We start from the raw sequence: 15,828 nt of genomic DNA on the forward strand, positions 1-15,828 counted from the left end.
GCTACTCAGTTTCACCCAAATGGTAGTTCGTATTTGATCTAACCTGGAAACTTAACCATCATTAGTAGAATGCTTTTGATGGGAAAAAAAAATCTATTCAAAAATCTGAAAATTTCAGCTCAAGTAAAAAAAAATCTTTGTTTTATAAAATCATTTTCTTGGAAGTATAATTTACATACAATAAAAATTGTCCATTCTAGGTGTAAAATTTGATAAAATTGGTTAATTTATAGTCATTTAACCTCTACTTAAATCATGCCCATTCAGTCTCCTCTCTCAGCCCCCAGCCCCCAGCCCCCAGAGCCCTTAATGAAGCAACCACTGATCTGCCTCTGTGGTTCTAATGTTGCCTTACCTAGAATTTCATACAGTTAAAATCATACAGTATGTACAAAGCTTTATTTTTAAAACACATTCCCCCTTTCTAGTCGAATATGATCTACATTTTTATATTCACACCAATTGTTGAGTATATAGATATATACATATAGATATATAAAATATTATTTGAGGACTAAAAGCCAGATATGTGCCAGGTGAGACACATCTGACTTAAATGAGATGGTTCCTAAAACCAGATTTAGACATTCACTTCCTTTGTGAGAGGTCTCCAGACCTCTCTACATTCACTTCCTCACACAGAGCACAGCAGCTCTTTCTGGCTGGTTCTAGTGGTTATCTTGAGGAGGTTAGGTTATTTTTTGTTTCTACTTATTACTTCAAAACCACTTCTGCTCTTAGAAATTTTGTAACCTTCCACTGCATTTCCTGTAGCCGCCATTTTGTCTCCCGTAACAATTTACATGCCGTGTAACTGTGTGTCCTTAAAGGTATGTTTTATTGGAGCGATTTGTGGTTATTTCAGAAGGGTAATTTGTGTGTTGATTCATTAATGAAATAGTGGTACTAAATATATATATATAGCGTCTTTTACTGTCAGAGGTAACTTGCGATGACATTTCTTTAAAAAAAATCTATTTAGGACCTCAGTGGCTTGCTAAACTACCCCTTTTATTTGTACTTTTCAGCTCTGTTTCAAAATTTAAGATTACAATAAATGCACATCAAGCATACACTGTCCCAGTGCATGTTAAGTGAACTTTGTAGCTAAATTCCATGTGCTTCTTGGTTTAATTGGTGCTAACGTATATTTAATTAAAACCCCCTTCCCAATTTTAAAGATTTGTGAGTCGGGTTGTATTCCAAACTGCAAAATTTAATGAAAAAGTGACTGAATACACTCTTAAATCTTAAACAATATAGGAAGCTTTGGCGCTTTGCCTTTTTGTAAATTGAGTCTGTGGCTTTCTGTACTAGCTGTTTTGGGAAATGGTATGAACATCACTATTAAGAGACTTTAAGGTAGTTATTTAACAAGCCTTAACCCCTTGTCTCCATGCCACTGTTAACTTCTATGCTGCAGCCTTAAATATTTGCAGGATGAATTTTTTAAAAAAATGTTAAGTTACAAGAAAAAAATTACTTAATATTTGCACATATTCTTTTAATAGTTTGCTGCATCAGACAGTTTTGACAAAAGTAAATTTTGATAATTAAGTCAGTAGCTAGGAATTTTACACGTGGCTTAGCTACCTATTTTTTAAGAGAAGATCTTAAGAAAGTAGTAAAAATAAGCAAGATGGTAAAACTATTCAAGAAGCATGTGTTTCTATAGTTGTCATCATTTGATCCTGGTTCTGTTTATACATGAATATTCCTTAAACTATATTGAAATATGTTGTTCCTGGTTATTCCAATTAAGTTTTATAAGTCTCTTTGCCCAACTGTCTAGCACAGTCCATATATATATATATATATATATATATATATATATATATATATAGTCTGCTTAGGATAGCCCATCTCCTATGTTCACCTGCTATCGTGTTGTAATGTGAGAGTACAGTGGTTGTAGTTTTCCTCAAATCATCTTCTAGAGTGAAAGTTCCCAGAAGAAATTATCAACTTACATGGTGTTTCCTTTTACCTTAAAAACTAATTTTTTCATAGAAATATAATGTCGTATTTCAGCATAATTCATTTGTTTCAAGGCAAAGGAAGGGTTTATCATTTAAATACTCCTCCTGCAGCAGCTTCAGAAAAAATGTTCTTAAACCAGAGGCTGTAAACTATTTATTGTATTATTTTGGCCAAATGAATAACAAGATCAAGTACATTTGACCTTTGTTGGTCTTACCTTTATCTAACCACCATTTCAGCAACCTCTATGCTGATATAAATAGTTGTTTGATTTTTTAAAATATTTAATCAAAGTCAGGTTATTTAAAACTCAATCAATGACAAGTCTGTTGATGGTGTGGTACAGTTTTGCAAGAGTGAAGAGTTTGGTGTCAAGACAGTCCTGGAGTGAAAGGATTATTGCCACTTCTTTGTTATATGATTTTGGACAGGTTACTTAACTTATCTGAAGGTTTTGTATTCCTCTTTTGCTAAATTGGCATACTAATGCTGCCTACAAGAGGGTCAATATAGACTCTGAGTAAATAGTGACTAATATTGCTGTCTTATATATTTGGCACTATAGAGGCACTGTGGAAGAATTAAAAGAAATATGTAGGAAATGGTTTCAGCTCTGAAGGGCTTTTTGATATCGTTCGGGGGACAGGTTATATACAGATTCCATACTGGCTTCAAATGTGAAATATTTGCAAAGACATTCAGAAGAGAAATATTCACCATGTGAGAGGAGGCAAAGGCTTGATGGAGAAGGCTGAGACAACCTGGACCTTTAGAAGCTTTAGTGGCTTCTCTGCCACTGGATGGTTAAATCAGAATTTCAGGGAGAGGGGACAAAATATTAGTGTCTTAACATTCCCTGGGGACTTTGGCATGGGGCCATGGTTGAAAATCATTTAAAGATTCTCAGGTTGGGCATGGTGGTGAACACCTATAATCCTGGCCACTTGGGAGCCTGAGGCAGGAGGGTCACAAGTTCAGGGACAGCCTCAGTAACTTATCGAGGTCCTAAGCAACTGAGAGAGAATTTGTCTCAGAAAATAAAAAGGGCTGCAGATATCACTCAATGGTAGAGCTTTAATCCCCAGTACCCCTCTCTCACACAAAATATTCTCAGTAGATAGAAATATTTTAAAAACAAGGGAAAGAACATACAGAAAGGTAACATTTCTTTTGTTGTTTGGTATTCTCTGAATTGCAGGATGTGTGGTAAGGAAGATCACTTGCTAACCCTGTAGATACATTGTATAGAAATATACTGGCTTCTGTTATGTATCTGATAAATGAGAGAAAGGTTGTAAGTTTGATGTTGTTTTTTCTTTCTACTTTATTGTATTTTTGCTTTTAACTCTTATTGTATGCATTAACTGTGATGATTTTGTGTATATATATTTTCAAAGTAGATAAAATATTTTAAAATTTGGCATTTTTAATATGAAGAAGATCAATCATTTAGAGTTGTTTTTTTAGACATGATGATAAACTTGCCCTGGGTCTAACTGAGTCCTTTGTGACCAGGGCCAGAGAGAGAGCAGCTCTGACCAATAATAAACATCCCTAGATACAAACTCACCCATTGACGTTGGCATTCTCTGTTGCCACAGCAACGAACACAGGTTGATCAGAGACCCTCTGCTGCCAGTTATTTATGAAAGCACACAGCTCTATATTTGATGCTCCTGATAAAATGAATCTGTAAAATACGAAAACTATTTTCTGATTATTGGAAGTAGAAAGGGGAGTGAGACATCCAAGAGGAGGAAGGGTTGGGACCTATCCCTTAAGGTATTAAGGAAGATTTGAGGCACTGTGTGTGGCTAATAACTGTAAGCTACATTTTTTTATGGAGGAAAAAAATGCTATTTTAAAAAAATAAGAATAGAAATGTTTTGTTTTGAAATAGAATAAATCAGCAGGTCTATAATGGCTCTGCATGAAAAGATAGAAAAGCCACATGCTGGATATGTACCAAAATACCATGGTTACGTGTTTTCGTATCTAATATTTACATTTGAAAAAACAGTTTCGTACCTTGCAAGTATTTGGTTTTGCTCTGGCATTGACTTCTGTGAAATACAGCAACCTTTTTCTAAGGATGGTAAATGGTGAATCACTTGATCAACATGGTCCTCTTTGATTCTTCTGAGTCTATTGTTCTTTTACTTCATCTTTCAAGGACTTGTGGTGTTCTTAAGTTTCATTGATTGCACTGGAAGGACATGATGGAAAAGGAAGATCTGAATATGGTCTCATGCACATTCACAGTGGGAGATAAAATGAAAGAGTGGCAGGCATCTTGCATGTAGATAGGCATTTCATTATTGTCATTGTAAAATAAGGGAATCAAATCAGACTTGTTAAAAAATAAATTGAAGCCCATGATGGCATGTTCGCATCTTCAATGGCATCAATGGAGGCAGAAAAACATACTTTGAAATCACTGAAACTCAAAAAACCTTACCTCCTTCACCTCTGTTTACTGAAAGATGGTAGAGCTGAGGGCTGTCTTTTTCATTCATTTATTAATTCCAGAAATATTTGTTGGTTCTCATTTTGTGGCAGAAGCTGTTCTAGGAGCTGAGGATACAATAGTTAATAGAGAAAAGGGCAACTTACATTTTATAATGGGAGATGGGCATCAATAGGTAAATATACACTGTGCAGGAGCCAAAAGGACTCTGCAGAATGAAACAGAAAGGGAATGGTGACACAGTAGAGTTGCTAGTTTAGATTGGTGACCTGTGAATGGCTGCATGTGGAAAGAAGATACTGGAACAGAACTGGAAATGAACTTGGCAGATCTCCAAAGGAAGGGTATTTCAGTTAGAAGGAATGGCATGTGCAAAATCCCCAGGGCAAAGAGTGGGGCACGCTACAGAAACAGCAAGGAAGCAGGGTGTGGCCTGAGCTGAGCGGGTAGCAGGAGATGAGATCTGAGATTGGAGAGAGAGCAGGGATGGGTTGGAGGCCTCCTCCGATGAAGACAGGAAGCCACTGGAAGCATTGAATACAGACCCAGAACCATTTGACTTTTTATGAGAATCATTTACACAGTTCTTATAAGGATCACTCTGTTTGGAAATAAGACTAGTGAGAAGAAGAAAGATTGGGATAAGTCACTGTGACAAAGGAAAGCAACAGATCTGCTTGGAACAAGATAGAGACAGCAGAGAATGTGAGAAGTAGTTGGAGTCTAAATATATTTCAGAAGAAACATGGAGAGGATTTCCTGATGAATTTTATGTGGAGTCTCAGAGGAAGAGAAAAATCAACATAGATTCAAAAGTCACTGGCATAGGCAACCAGTGGAGTGGAATTACCACTTGGTGATATGCAGAGGCTTGAAGGTGTGGGAAGAGCAGGTTGTCAGAAAAATTAAGCATTAGTTTTGAATTCATGATGTTTGAGAGGTCAATTAGATAACCATGTGGTGACATTGAGGTGGAATTGGAAATGTCAGCCTGGATTTCCTGGCAGAATTTGAAGCTGCAGATATAAATTAATAATTTTTTAAAAGATAGTATTTAAAGCCTTGGGAGTCTGTAAGCATACCTGGGAGTGAATGCAGATTAAGAAGCAATGTTTTAGGACTGCATCAGTGCCCTATGAGATGGTGGGTACCCTTCATGTAGTAACCAGTCATTCCAATTTGCCCCGACTGAGGAGTTTCCTGGCACATGGCACTTGCAGTGACTGGAACACATGGGACTTGTCCTCCATGAAGAAAGTGTTTCAAGAGGGAGGGCATGGGCAGCTGTGTCCAATGCTGCCGATAAACCAGGACTGTGCAAAGACTATGGAATTCAGCAGCATGGAAGGCTTGGGTGACTTTAGCCAGACTTGTCTATTGTGAATAGCCAAGTAGATATGAAGACCACCCTCCATGGGGGTAAATACATTTGAGGACCCAAGGCCCATCCACTGGAGACATGGAGCCTTTTCCCCTGTCTCATCCAGAGGGATGTGAAGCCTCCCCAGCACTGTGACAAAGCAGTCAGGTCCGTCATGACTATGTGTGTGATTGGGTCAAGTCATTTAACCTCCCTGTTTTCAATACTTGCTAACTATTCCTCAGATTTGTCATTTAAACCAGCTATCAACCTGCTATCTGTATACTACATATAACAAATGGTACACACTGTGTGATAACTCGAGGTATAAAAGTAACATTATTGAAATTGCTTTGGATCACAGCATTTAAACTAGTCTTTGGTTTTCTGTTGACTAGGAAGACACATAGCTTAAAGCAGAGGAAACAAAACAGTTTTACTTTATGCTTGGCTTTATGCTTCTAAGAGCTGAAGTTCTTTCTTGGACTGATCTGAGAACGTCTCCCACTTGCTATCCTGCCTGATTCCCACACTGCACATCCTACTGTGATTCTTGAATTCTTGAATTCTCTTCAATATTTGTATATTTATATTCACATGTATGTGTACACTGCTCGCCTGATGATAAAACCTACTCTTGAGATTAAAACAGCAGCTAGTCCAGAGAGCAGAAATCTTTTCTGGTGAACAACTGCTTAAAGATCTAGTTGAGAGTAGTGGGGGTCTCCATCTACTTGCCAATAGCAAGTCTAGTTCATATCACATTTGGAATGACCAATTTCTTCCTTGTTGGTTTCAGTATGGAAAGTGTAGGGGAGATAAATTACTAAAGGCCAACTCATGTAGTGTGGTGCTGGAAGTCCTGTCAGTGATAATTCTGTCATTACTATTGATGTTTAGTCTGTTTCATCTTGGAATATAGTAGACCTCAAGAGTTAATGACTATCTTGTGTATATTGTGCTTGGCACATTGCCACACAATTAGTGCTCAACGATGATACTGTGATCTTTATCAGTTCCCCCAAAGGTAGTGTTATTTATTCGGGAAAAGATTGAAAATGTCATCATTGCACTGTTGATTGGAATGCAGCTCCCTGGAAGCAGCCACCTGTTCTCTGCATCCTAAGGCCCAACTCAGTGACTTACACTCAGTAGATGCTCAGCAAATAATTCTTGAAGGAGGGAGTTGGACATCCTTTGCTCCTAGTCCTTGGACAATGTGTCCTGTAGGTAAAAAATGCTGCTATTGGCCTGTTTCCCCCCCCCCCCATTATTTGTAGCTTTGATTTTCAAGAATGTTCAATTATCATACCTTGACTGGAACTGAACTTTCTTCTCTATGACAAGTGTTATTTCTTCATGAGGCTTCTATTTATTAATTATATAGTGCTCTTGTCATCATGCTCAAAGTCTTTTTTTGAGGGGGGGCATGGAGATTGAACTTAGGGAGGCTTTAACACTGAGCTACATCCCAAGTCCTTTTCATGTTTTTTTTTTGTTTTGTTTTGGAACAGGTTCTCATTAAGTTGCTGAAGCCAACTTGTGATCCTCCTGCCTCAGCCTCCCTAGACACTAGGATTATAGGCATGAGCCACGGTGCTCTCTTTCCCTGCCTTTTTTAAGTTTATATTTCCTGTGCTTCTGCTTGAGTCATTAATACATTAATTATTATATTTATTTATTTGTTTACTATTATTTACTGTTATTATTATTATTTATTATTATTTTTTTGAGCAGTCAATACCATGAGAGATTCAGAGCAGAATATGTGGGTAGAGGGTAAATTTTTTTACTCACTTCCAAACATACTTATTATTGCCTTGTTTAATTATCTCAGAAAACACAGATTCCCTGAAAGGCCTGTAAAAGAAAACTATCAAAATTACAGTGATGAAGAACATAAGACTGGGGCTGGGATTGTGGCTCAGTGGTAGAGTGCTTGCCTAGCATGCATGAGGCACTGGGTTCGATCCTCAACACCACGTAAATGTAAAACAAAGATATTGTGTCCACCTAAAACAAAAAATAAATATTAAATTTTTTTTTAAAAAAGAACATGAGACTACCTAGACTAGAATCCAGAAGGAATTACACTGATACTTCCTAACTGTATCATCAAGGACATGTTGTTAAATATCTAGCCCTTCATTTCATCCTCTGTAAAATGAGGATAATAAGATTGCATGCTTCATCGGGTTCTAGTAAGGATTGAATGAGATGATGTTTGTAAGACCTATTCCAATTTCTTGGCATGTAGTGCTCAATAATTATTAGTCCATAATTATCAGGGCATAAACTTTACAGTAATTAGTTTAGATATTCAAAAAATGTAATTTTCATCATTTCCTATAGATCTCATTTCAATCCCTAACTAAGCACTCTGTTCTGTGTGGCTGATTGGGAAAAGGGAAATGAGAGTCTACCTTCTTGATTGGGGTCAATCTTATGTGGGAGTGTGTGGTAGGTTTGTTCTGTGCATAGATGAAGCCCATTGTTCCCTCTGGCAGAGTTCAACAGTGCTCCCTTGCAAATTTGGTCCACACCTGGTTCACTCAGAGGTTGGTGACTAGCTCTTTAGTCCTGCTGGTCCCTGGTGCTTCCTTTCAAGGTCCCCTTGTGAGGACAGCAGTCTTCTCAGCTGACCTCAGGTCACAGTTAGAACCACGGGAGACTTGTCTGCCCCTCTCATCCTACCTGTAATGAGCTAGGGTTTTGCGCCACTCTCCACTACTAGGGTTCACCCTGTCACCTTCTCCTCTGCATCCAGATGGGAAGTAGAGTGCATTTTGCCCAATTCACAGCTTCATCCCCACTTTCAACATAAGTCATTCACCAGGGACAACAAGGATGGGGAGGGGACGGGGCAACCACATTTACATTTTCTCCTTTTACTTCCTTTTGCCTCTTTGTTCATTTTCTCCAACATGACACCCTTTGTGGTGTGGGGCTTTAAGAGGATGAAAAACTGGTTTTGTTAGCTTTTCTTCAGAGCTGCCCTTGGATTGCATCAGGGTTGTACAAGTCAAGATCACAGTAGGACAAGTCAAGAATCCGAGGCATTTACTTTTTTGGCCCATTGCAGGTAGAGGTCAAGGAAAATAGCACCCCTGCAGGCTCATGCCTCCACATGGTCAGCCAGAAATGAGCTGTCCACAGAGCTGTCATTATTATTATTGTTGTTATACAAATGTACTTGATGTGATTCTTTTACTTCCTTCAGGTAATGGTTCCGAAGTCTTTGGATTTCATGGACAAAAAAACATGCTTTGTTTATTGGAAGACTGACAAAGTATTGCCAAACTTTAATTTTATCAATGAAAGAAAATATATTATTTTAAAGTTACCTTCTCTCCCAGCAAATCATTTATTTATTTCTTTTTTCTTTTTGGCGCTGTTGGGCTTCAAACTCATACCTCACGTGTGCTAAGGCAAGTGCCCTTCCTCTGATCTACATCTCCAGCCCCTCTCTTCCCTCCCTCTCCCACTATGGAAGTCCAAGATGAAGAACCAAAAACAATTCTTGCAAAGTGAGCAAATTTAGCCACAAGAAAACTCAGCAGGTTGCCCTGAGATTGCTCACATAGCTGTGGTCCAGTGAAAATTTCTTCCAGACAAGTGCCAGTCAGCCAAGCTGTGCTTGGAAGTCACTGCCTAGGAGGTGTTCAGCCACCAAGGCTGACTTACGATTAGCTGTGATGATGTATGAGCATTGGCTTTTGCAAACCAACATATAGGATAACTCAGGCCAAAGGAAACACTGTGCCTAAATATTTAGCCAAAGCAGGGCTATTTGCCTAAATTTCTGGAAAATTGCCTCCTTTCCCCACCTTGCTGAATTTGGGTAAACAAAACATGGCCTCAGAGAGCTTTTGCAGGAGAAATTATAAAAATTCTGCAAAGTCTTGTGATCTCATTTTGGATCTCCTCAGGATTCCTCATCAAGATGCAATTAAGCAGAGAAAAATTCTGCCTTGTGGTGTAATTTTAATTACTCATCGTGTTACGACTTGACTTTCCATTGCTGCATTTTTTTTCCTTTCCATATCACTGCTGCTGTGTTTGACAGCTCCTTCAAAGAGTCACTTCATTTTAGGCTAAGAGCAGAGCACTAAGTTGAAAAGGAGGGTGAGGCAAACATCCTCCACTGCCTCAGTCCTTTCCCCAGGAAACCGTGCAGGAACATTCTTTTTCTTTTCCTCGCCCCTCTAGCCTCAGTTTTATGACCCGGTGGAGTCTGTGGACTTCGAAGGACTTCTGATGATCCACCTGAACAGCCTGGATGTGGAGCTGGCGCAGGAGCTGGGAGACTTCACCGATGATCACTTGGACGTGGCATTCACACCAAAGGAATGTAGGACTTTGCAGCCCTCTTTGCCGGAAGAAGGGTAAATTGTTCCCCTAAAATGTAGATGGGATTGTGATTGTTGTGACTGTTGTTGGGAAGGATGGAGATTCCCTAATTCTGAACCTCTTTTAAAAATAATCATATTTACTCAACCCATTAAAATGTGCAGGAAGAAATAAGCTTCTATCACCTACTTAGAGAAGGTTTTTAATTGGTTTAGCCAGAGGCTTTGAAGAGCTGTGAGGGGACTACTACGCCAGTCCAAGGATGCAGTGGGACACAATGGAATGCTCCAGAAAGGTTAAGATTACAGATATGGAGCAGGACTGACTGTGGCCTGCTCAATGACCTTGGACTAGTTAGTTATCAATGTCTCCACGTGTAAAAAGTCACAATAATCATTGAAATGCCTCCATTCAGAAGCATCTTAATTGTTTCTACACAAGAGATTGGATAAACTTAGAAATATAAGTTCTACCCATATTTATTGAGTATCTACTAAGTGCTGGGTACCAGAATAAAACAATGAATAAGGCAGAAACCCTTCCTTTGCAGAAAGTTTTGTCAAGGGGAAAACCAATGGGGAAAGCACAGTAGAGTGAATATGTTAGCAACTGTTTGGGGTTGAGTTCCTAAACATAGAAAATAGACCTTGTTATCAACAACTGTGGAATTCTATTGAAATGAAACTCCTCTTCCTTCCATAAAGTGAACTTCACAGTCTCTGGAGGTTTAGGGTGAAATTTTATCTGTATTCATTTTTAAAATTCAAACTTAAATTCACATCCTGGACACTTTCCACCTTCACATTTTCCTCAAAATGTCCTAGAAAAGAGATCATAAAACACAGTTCCTGCCCTCGTGACTGAGATATTTCAGTTCTAATTTGCATTTTATTTAATCACAGTTACATAAGGTTGGATGACAGTGATGTGGTATATTAGGTCTTCTCATTTTCTTGTTCAGACAATTCTCATTCTGACAGAAGAGCCGCCCATCTACGCAGCTAATGTTTTTAAGGTTTTCCCCTTGACAAAACTTTCTGCAAATATTCCCTAATGTTTTGGGAATATTCACTTCCCACTAAACCAATAGCATTAGCATCCTTGGGAAACATTCCCCCTTTGTTAGTCCAATTATTCAGATGTGGCTTTAATATAATATTGCATATTATCTTCACATTTGGTAGAGAATCATTTAATTTTATTTCTTTGTGTAAACTTTATCTTATTTCCAAACTTGGTCTGAATCTTGGAACAACCTGTTTAAAATACTTAAAACAAATTTAGAAGAAGGAGTTTTTTTTTAATATGTTAGAAAAGGGCTGGGGTTGTAGCTCAGTGGTTGAGCACTTGCCTCACATGCATGAGGCACTGGGTTCAATCTGCAGCACCACATAAAATAAGTAAGCAAGTAAAATAAAGATATTGTGTCCATCTACAAAAAAAAAGTTTTTTTAAAAAATATGATGGACAAGGCAACTTTTCCCTACCATGATTTTTAAAGGATTTTTCTTTATTTTTAGTTGTAGATGGACACAATACCTTTATTTATTTACTTACTTATTATTTTTATGTGGTTCTGAGGATCAAACCCAGTGCCTCATACATACTAGGCAAGCACTCTACCACTGAACTACAGCCCCAGCCCCTGGCAGATTTTTTAAGTATACTATTGCCTTGTCACTAGAATTTACAGCTAGCATGTTATCTATCTAATGTCTTCAAAACAACCTCTAGTATTTCAATTTTTTCCAAAGTCTTCTGAATAAGCAAACCAAGAGAAGGCCTACCTAGAACTATATGTTGAGCTCTGATAGCTTGCTAGTCGCAGCCTGGACTCTACAAGTGAGGCCCCATTACCACTGTGACTTGGAGGGAGAGCCTGTCACCTCATTCTTCTGAAAAATGAGAACAAAAGTAGTGCCTGCTTTGTGGAGCCGATTAGGAATTAGCTGAATTAATGCATGTAAAGTGAATGCATCAGCACCTAGTCCATAATAAACTTACATAAAGTATGAATTACCACATACAAAGTGGTAATTTGTTCTTACAATGTGCTGAACACTCTTCTAGGCACTTTGCACATGAATTTATTTAGTCCTCATCGCAATTCTCTACAGGAGGCACTCTTAGTATTAATGTCACCACTCCCAGGTGAGGAAACTGAGGCAGGAAAGGGTTGAGTGGCCAAGGTCACAGAACTAGTAAGGGTTGAAGCTGGGATTTGGACAATCAGGACCCAGAAATCAACTGTCTAACTGCAGTATTTCATCTCATACTGACAGCAAGTCCATGGGTTCTGTTCTTATCTCCACTTCATAACAAATATATATATATATATATATATATATATATATATATATATATATATATATATATATATATATACACACACACACACACACACACACACACACACACACCACTAATATACCTGAGATAGATCAACTTAAAAAGAAAAAAGGTGTATTTTGGCTCAGAGTGTGGGAGATTTCAGTCTGTGGTCAATTGGCCCTGTGGCTTTGGTCCTTTGGTGGAACTGCACATCATGGCAAGAGAAGGTGGCAGAGGAGGTCCATTCACATTATAGCTACGTGCAAAGCACAGAGAGGGCCAGACTGGCACCCCACAATCCCCTTTGAGGACATGTCCCCAGTGACCTAAGAGCTCCTATGACCTAAGAGCTCCTATGACCTAAGAGCTCCATGTCCTAAAAGTTTCACTGCTTCCCAATAACACCAACCTGCAGGCTACAACCTTGGTGTGTAGGCCTTAGGGGGACATTCGAGGTCAAAACTGCAGCCTCTTCTCTTTACAAATGAGAAAATTATGACCTGTACAGTTTACACTTATCTATCTCTGGTATTAACGCCTTTGTGACAACAGCAGAAAGCTTTGCTACTACTGTTATTTCTGATTTCAAGACTTTGAAACACATGTAGAGTATTTCTCAAGGCACACTTCAAGCACACATGACAGGCACCATCCAAGACTAAAGTTGGTGTCTGCAACCTTATCAGAGCCCAAGACAGCTCTCTTGGCCTTCTAAAAGGAAAATACACAAATTTGAACAAAAGGACACAGAAGCAAAAATTTACCCTGTTAGTATAAATACTTATTTTTCAGGTTTTGTATTTGATTATCGCTAGTTCTACCCATTTGTGTTGTAATGCCTTCAGGGATGAGTGTAGATACCAATTCTCTATAATAAAGGAAACCCAAAAAATATAAAATGCCAACATATTTGCCTCATTAAAATAAAAATATTGCCTCGGGATTACTTCAGACAGTCAAAATGAATGGGCGAGAACATCCTTAGCATTCTCATGGATATAAATTTGAAATCATGTTGTGGCCTTTGGCTATGATAAGAGATTGCTTTGTGGGTTTTATCCAGTATATATTCTTGTCTCATTTTCTACCTTATTAGGGTTGAACTGGACCCTCATGTCAGGGATTGTGTTCAGACATATACCCGGGAATGGCTGATTGTAAACCACAAGTAAGTTACTTTTCTCCCTCTTTATATATGTTAATTTTATATTGTTAGCCTTTTCTTGATTTTTTTCTAAAGGAATAGATTTTTTGGAACAATTTTAGGTTTACAAGAAAACTGAGCAGAAAGTCCTGACAGTCCTTATATTCTCCCTTCTAATCCCCCCACCACTTAATTTCCCCTATTATTAACATCTTGTATCAGTGATACATTTGCTATGCCCTCTGAGCCAGTGTTGATGTGTTATTGTTAACTTGAAGTTTACGTTACTGTTTAGTTGTTGTTGCTGCATTTGTTTGTTTGCAGTGCTGGGGACTGAACCTAGGGCTTTGCATGTGCTAAGCAAGGGCACTATTACTGAGCTACATACATTTATGGCCCCAAGTTTCTTTTTTTTTTTTTTTTCTGAACATTCTATGGGTTTTGATAAATGTATAATGACACATAATGTGCCTTGCAAAATCACACAGAATGGCTTCACTTCCCTAAAAATCCCTCGTGTTCTACCTTTGATTGCTCCTCCCTTCTTATCATCACCTCTCTTTTTTATTGTCTCTGTCATTTCATCTCATTCCTTCATGTTTCCTTCCTTCCTTCCTTCCTCAGTGTGAGCGATCAAACTCAGGGTCTTGCACATGCTAGGCAAGGAGCCTACCACTGAACTACACCCCCCAGACATCTATATCTCTTCATGACTTAATAGTTCATTGCTTTTTATTGCTGAAAAATCTTGCATTTTATGGATGCATCACAGTTTGTTAATCTACTCATTTATCAAGAAAATTACATTTTAAGCATAAAAAATAGAGCCTTTTAACCAGGGGTGGTGGGCCCCTGTGATCTTATATACTCAAGAAGGTGAAGTAGGAAGATCACCCATGTCAGGAGTTTAAGGCCACCTTGGGCAATATAGCAACCCTTGTCTCAAAAAAAATTAAAAAAAAAGATTTCTGGTTTTATTTCTATTCTGATGAGTTCATGGGGGGAGGGGAAGTAAATGAATTAAAACTTGACCTTGGATTCAAAAGTATTATTAAAATTTGTGATCCAGACATAAATTACTTGCAAACTCTCCTGTCAAAAGGGTCTTTCTCTCATGGATTATTCAAATGCTTTGTGACATTGTCCTGAACTTTTTATTTCCATACTGCTGAGCTGGACCACACTCTCATGAGAAACATCAAAGCACACTGAAATTCTCAATCTTTGTGTGTGTGTATGTGTGTGTGTGTAAGTGGGACGGGGACAGATTGGGGCCCACTCCACTAGAGACAGATCATAAAACCTTGGACAAGACATAAGAATCTTGAAATTTGATGGCCTCACCTTTACTGTACCCCAGTAAAAGTTACTGTTCTGTGAGATAAATGATGAAGGATTTGGGGGGTTGGTCTTCTTCCAGCTCCTGGAAGTGTGTCATTGAATTTGTGCTGATGGTTTTTGAAATAATGTCAGTGTGAGGACTATTTCCAACAGCCAAGGAAGAGAAAGCATGGCCTATAAAAAATAATGAAGAGAAAGTTAGAACCAAATCCATTCTGTGTTCTAATGCAAGTGGAAAAGTAAGTTTTCCAGGCAGTCCAATAAGATTATACTTTGCTGGTAATAAATAGAAAATTCCAGAACAAGTTGTTCTCATTCTTTTAGATGTTATAATTAGAGATACTTTCTGGATATTAAAGTTCTAAAAAAATCTAAGAAGGAACAGTAAATAGAATAGGTCCATTTTACTAAATTTGGTTTTCAGATTTATTTTCTATTTGAGACACTGTACTTTTTCTACTCATGACCATTCAAGCTCCTTGAAATATTTTTTTCTATTTCCCACAAATGTAAAATAAAAAAGAAACTCTTCTTATAATACTTACTGAAGAAATTTTAGAAATTATAGGGAAACAAAACAAAAAAAACCTCAATTTGATTATTATAGATGATTACCTCTGACAATTGTGATTATCCAATGAGTCACATTTCATTATAGTATATGTTATATAAAAACTAAATCAGATTACAATACTGTTTTATAGCATCCATTTTCAGTTTTCATGGTAAATGGTAATTATCTCTTTACTAATTAAATAGTCTCCTTCAACATGATCACTAGTGATTGGATAATAAATTTATACCAAAATTCACTTGACAGACTTTAATTGGTTTAGATGATTCCCTGTTTTTCAT

General features: G+C 37.9%; 1 protein-coding gene across 1 annotated transcript in view; it reads left to right on the forward strand.

Moving 5' to 3' along the window:
- The first annotated feature begins 10,049 nt into the window (after window positions 1–10,049).
- LOC144251003 (dedicator of cytokinesis protein 8-like) overlaps window positions 10,050–15,828 on the forward strand; it is a 98,408-nt gene continuing 92,629 nt past the window's right edge. Inside the window, 2 exon segments of the mRNA XM_077794141.1 lie at window positions 10,050–10,192; window positions 13,585–13,656. Of these exon segments, the coding sequence (XP_077650267.1) occupies window positions 10,065–10,192; window positions 13,585–13,656 (200 nt within the window). The 5' untranslated portion in view covers window positions 10,050–10,064.

This window comes from Urocitellus parryii, chromosome Y (genome assembly GCF_045843805.1).
Source record: "Urocitellus parryii isolate mUroPar1 chromosome Y, mUroPar1.hap1, whole genome shotgun sequence".
Taxonomy (NCBI): domain Eukaryota; kingdom Metazoa; phylum Chordata; class Mammalia; order Rodentia; family Sciuridae; genus Urocitellus; species Urocitellus parryii.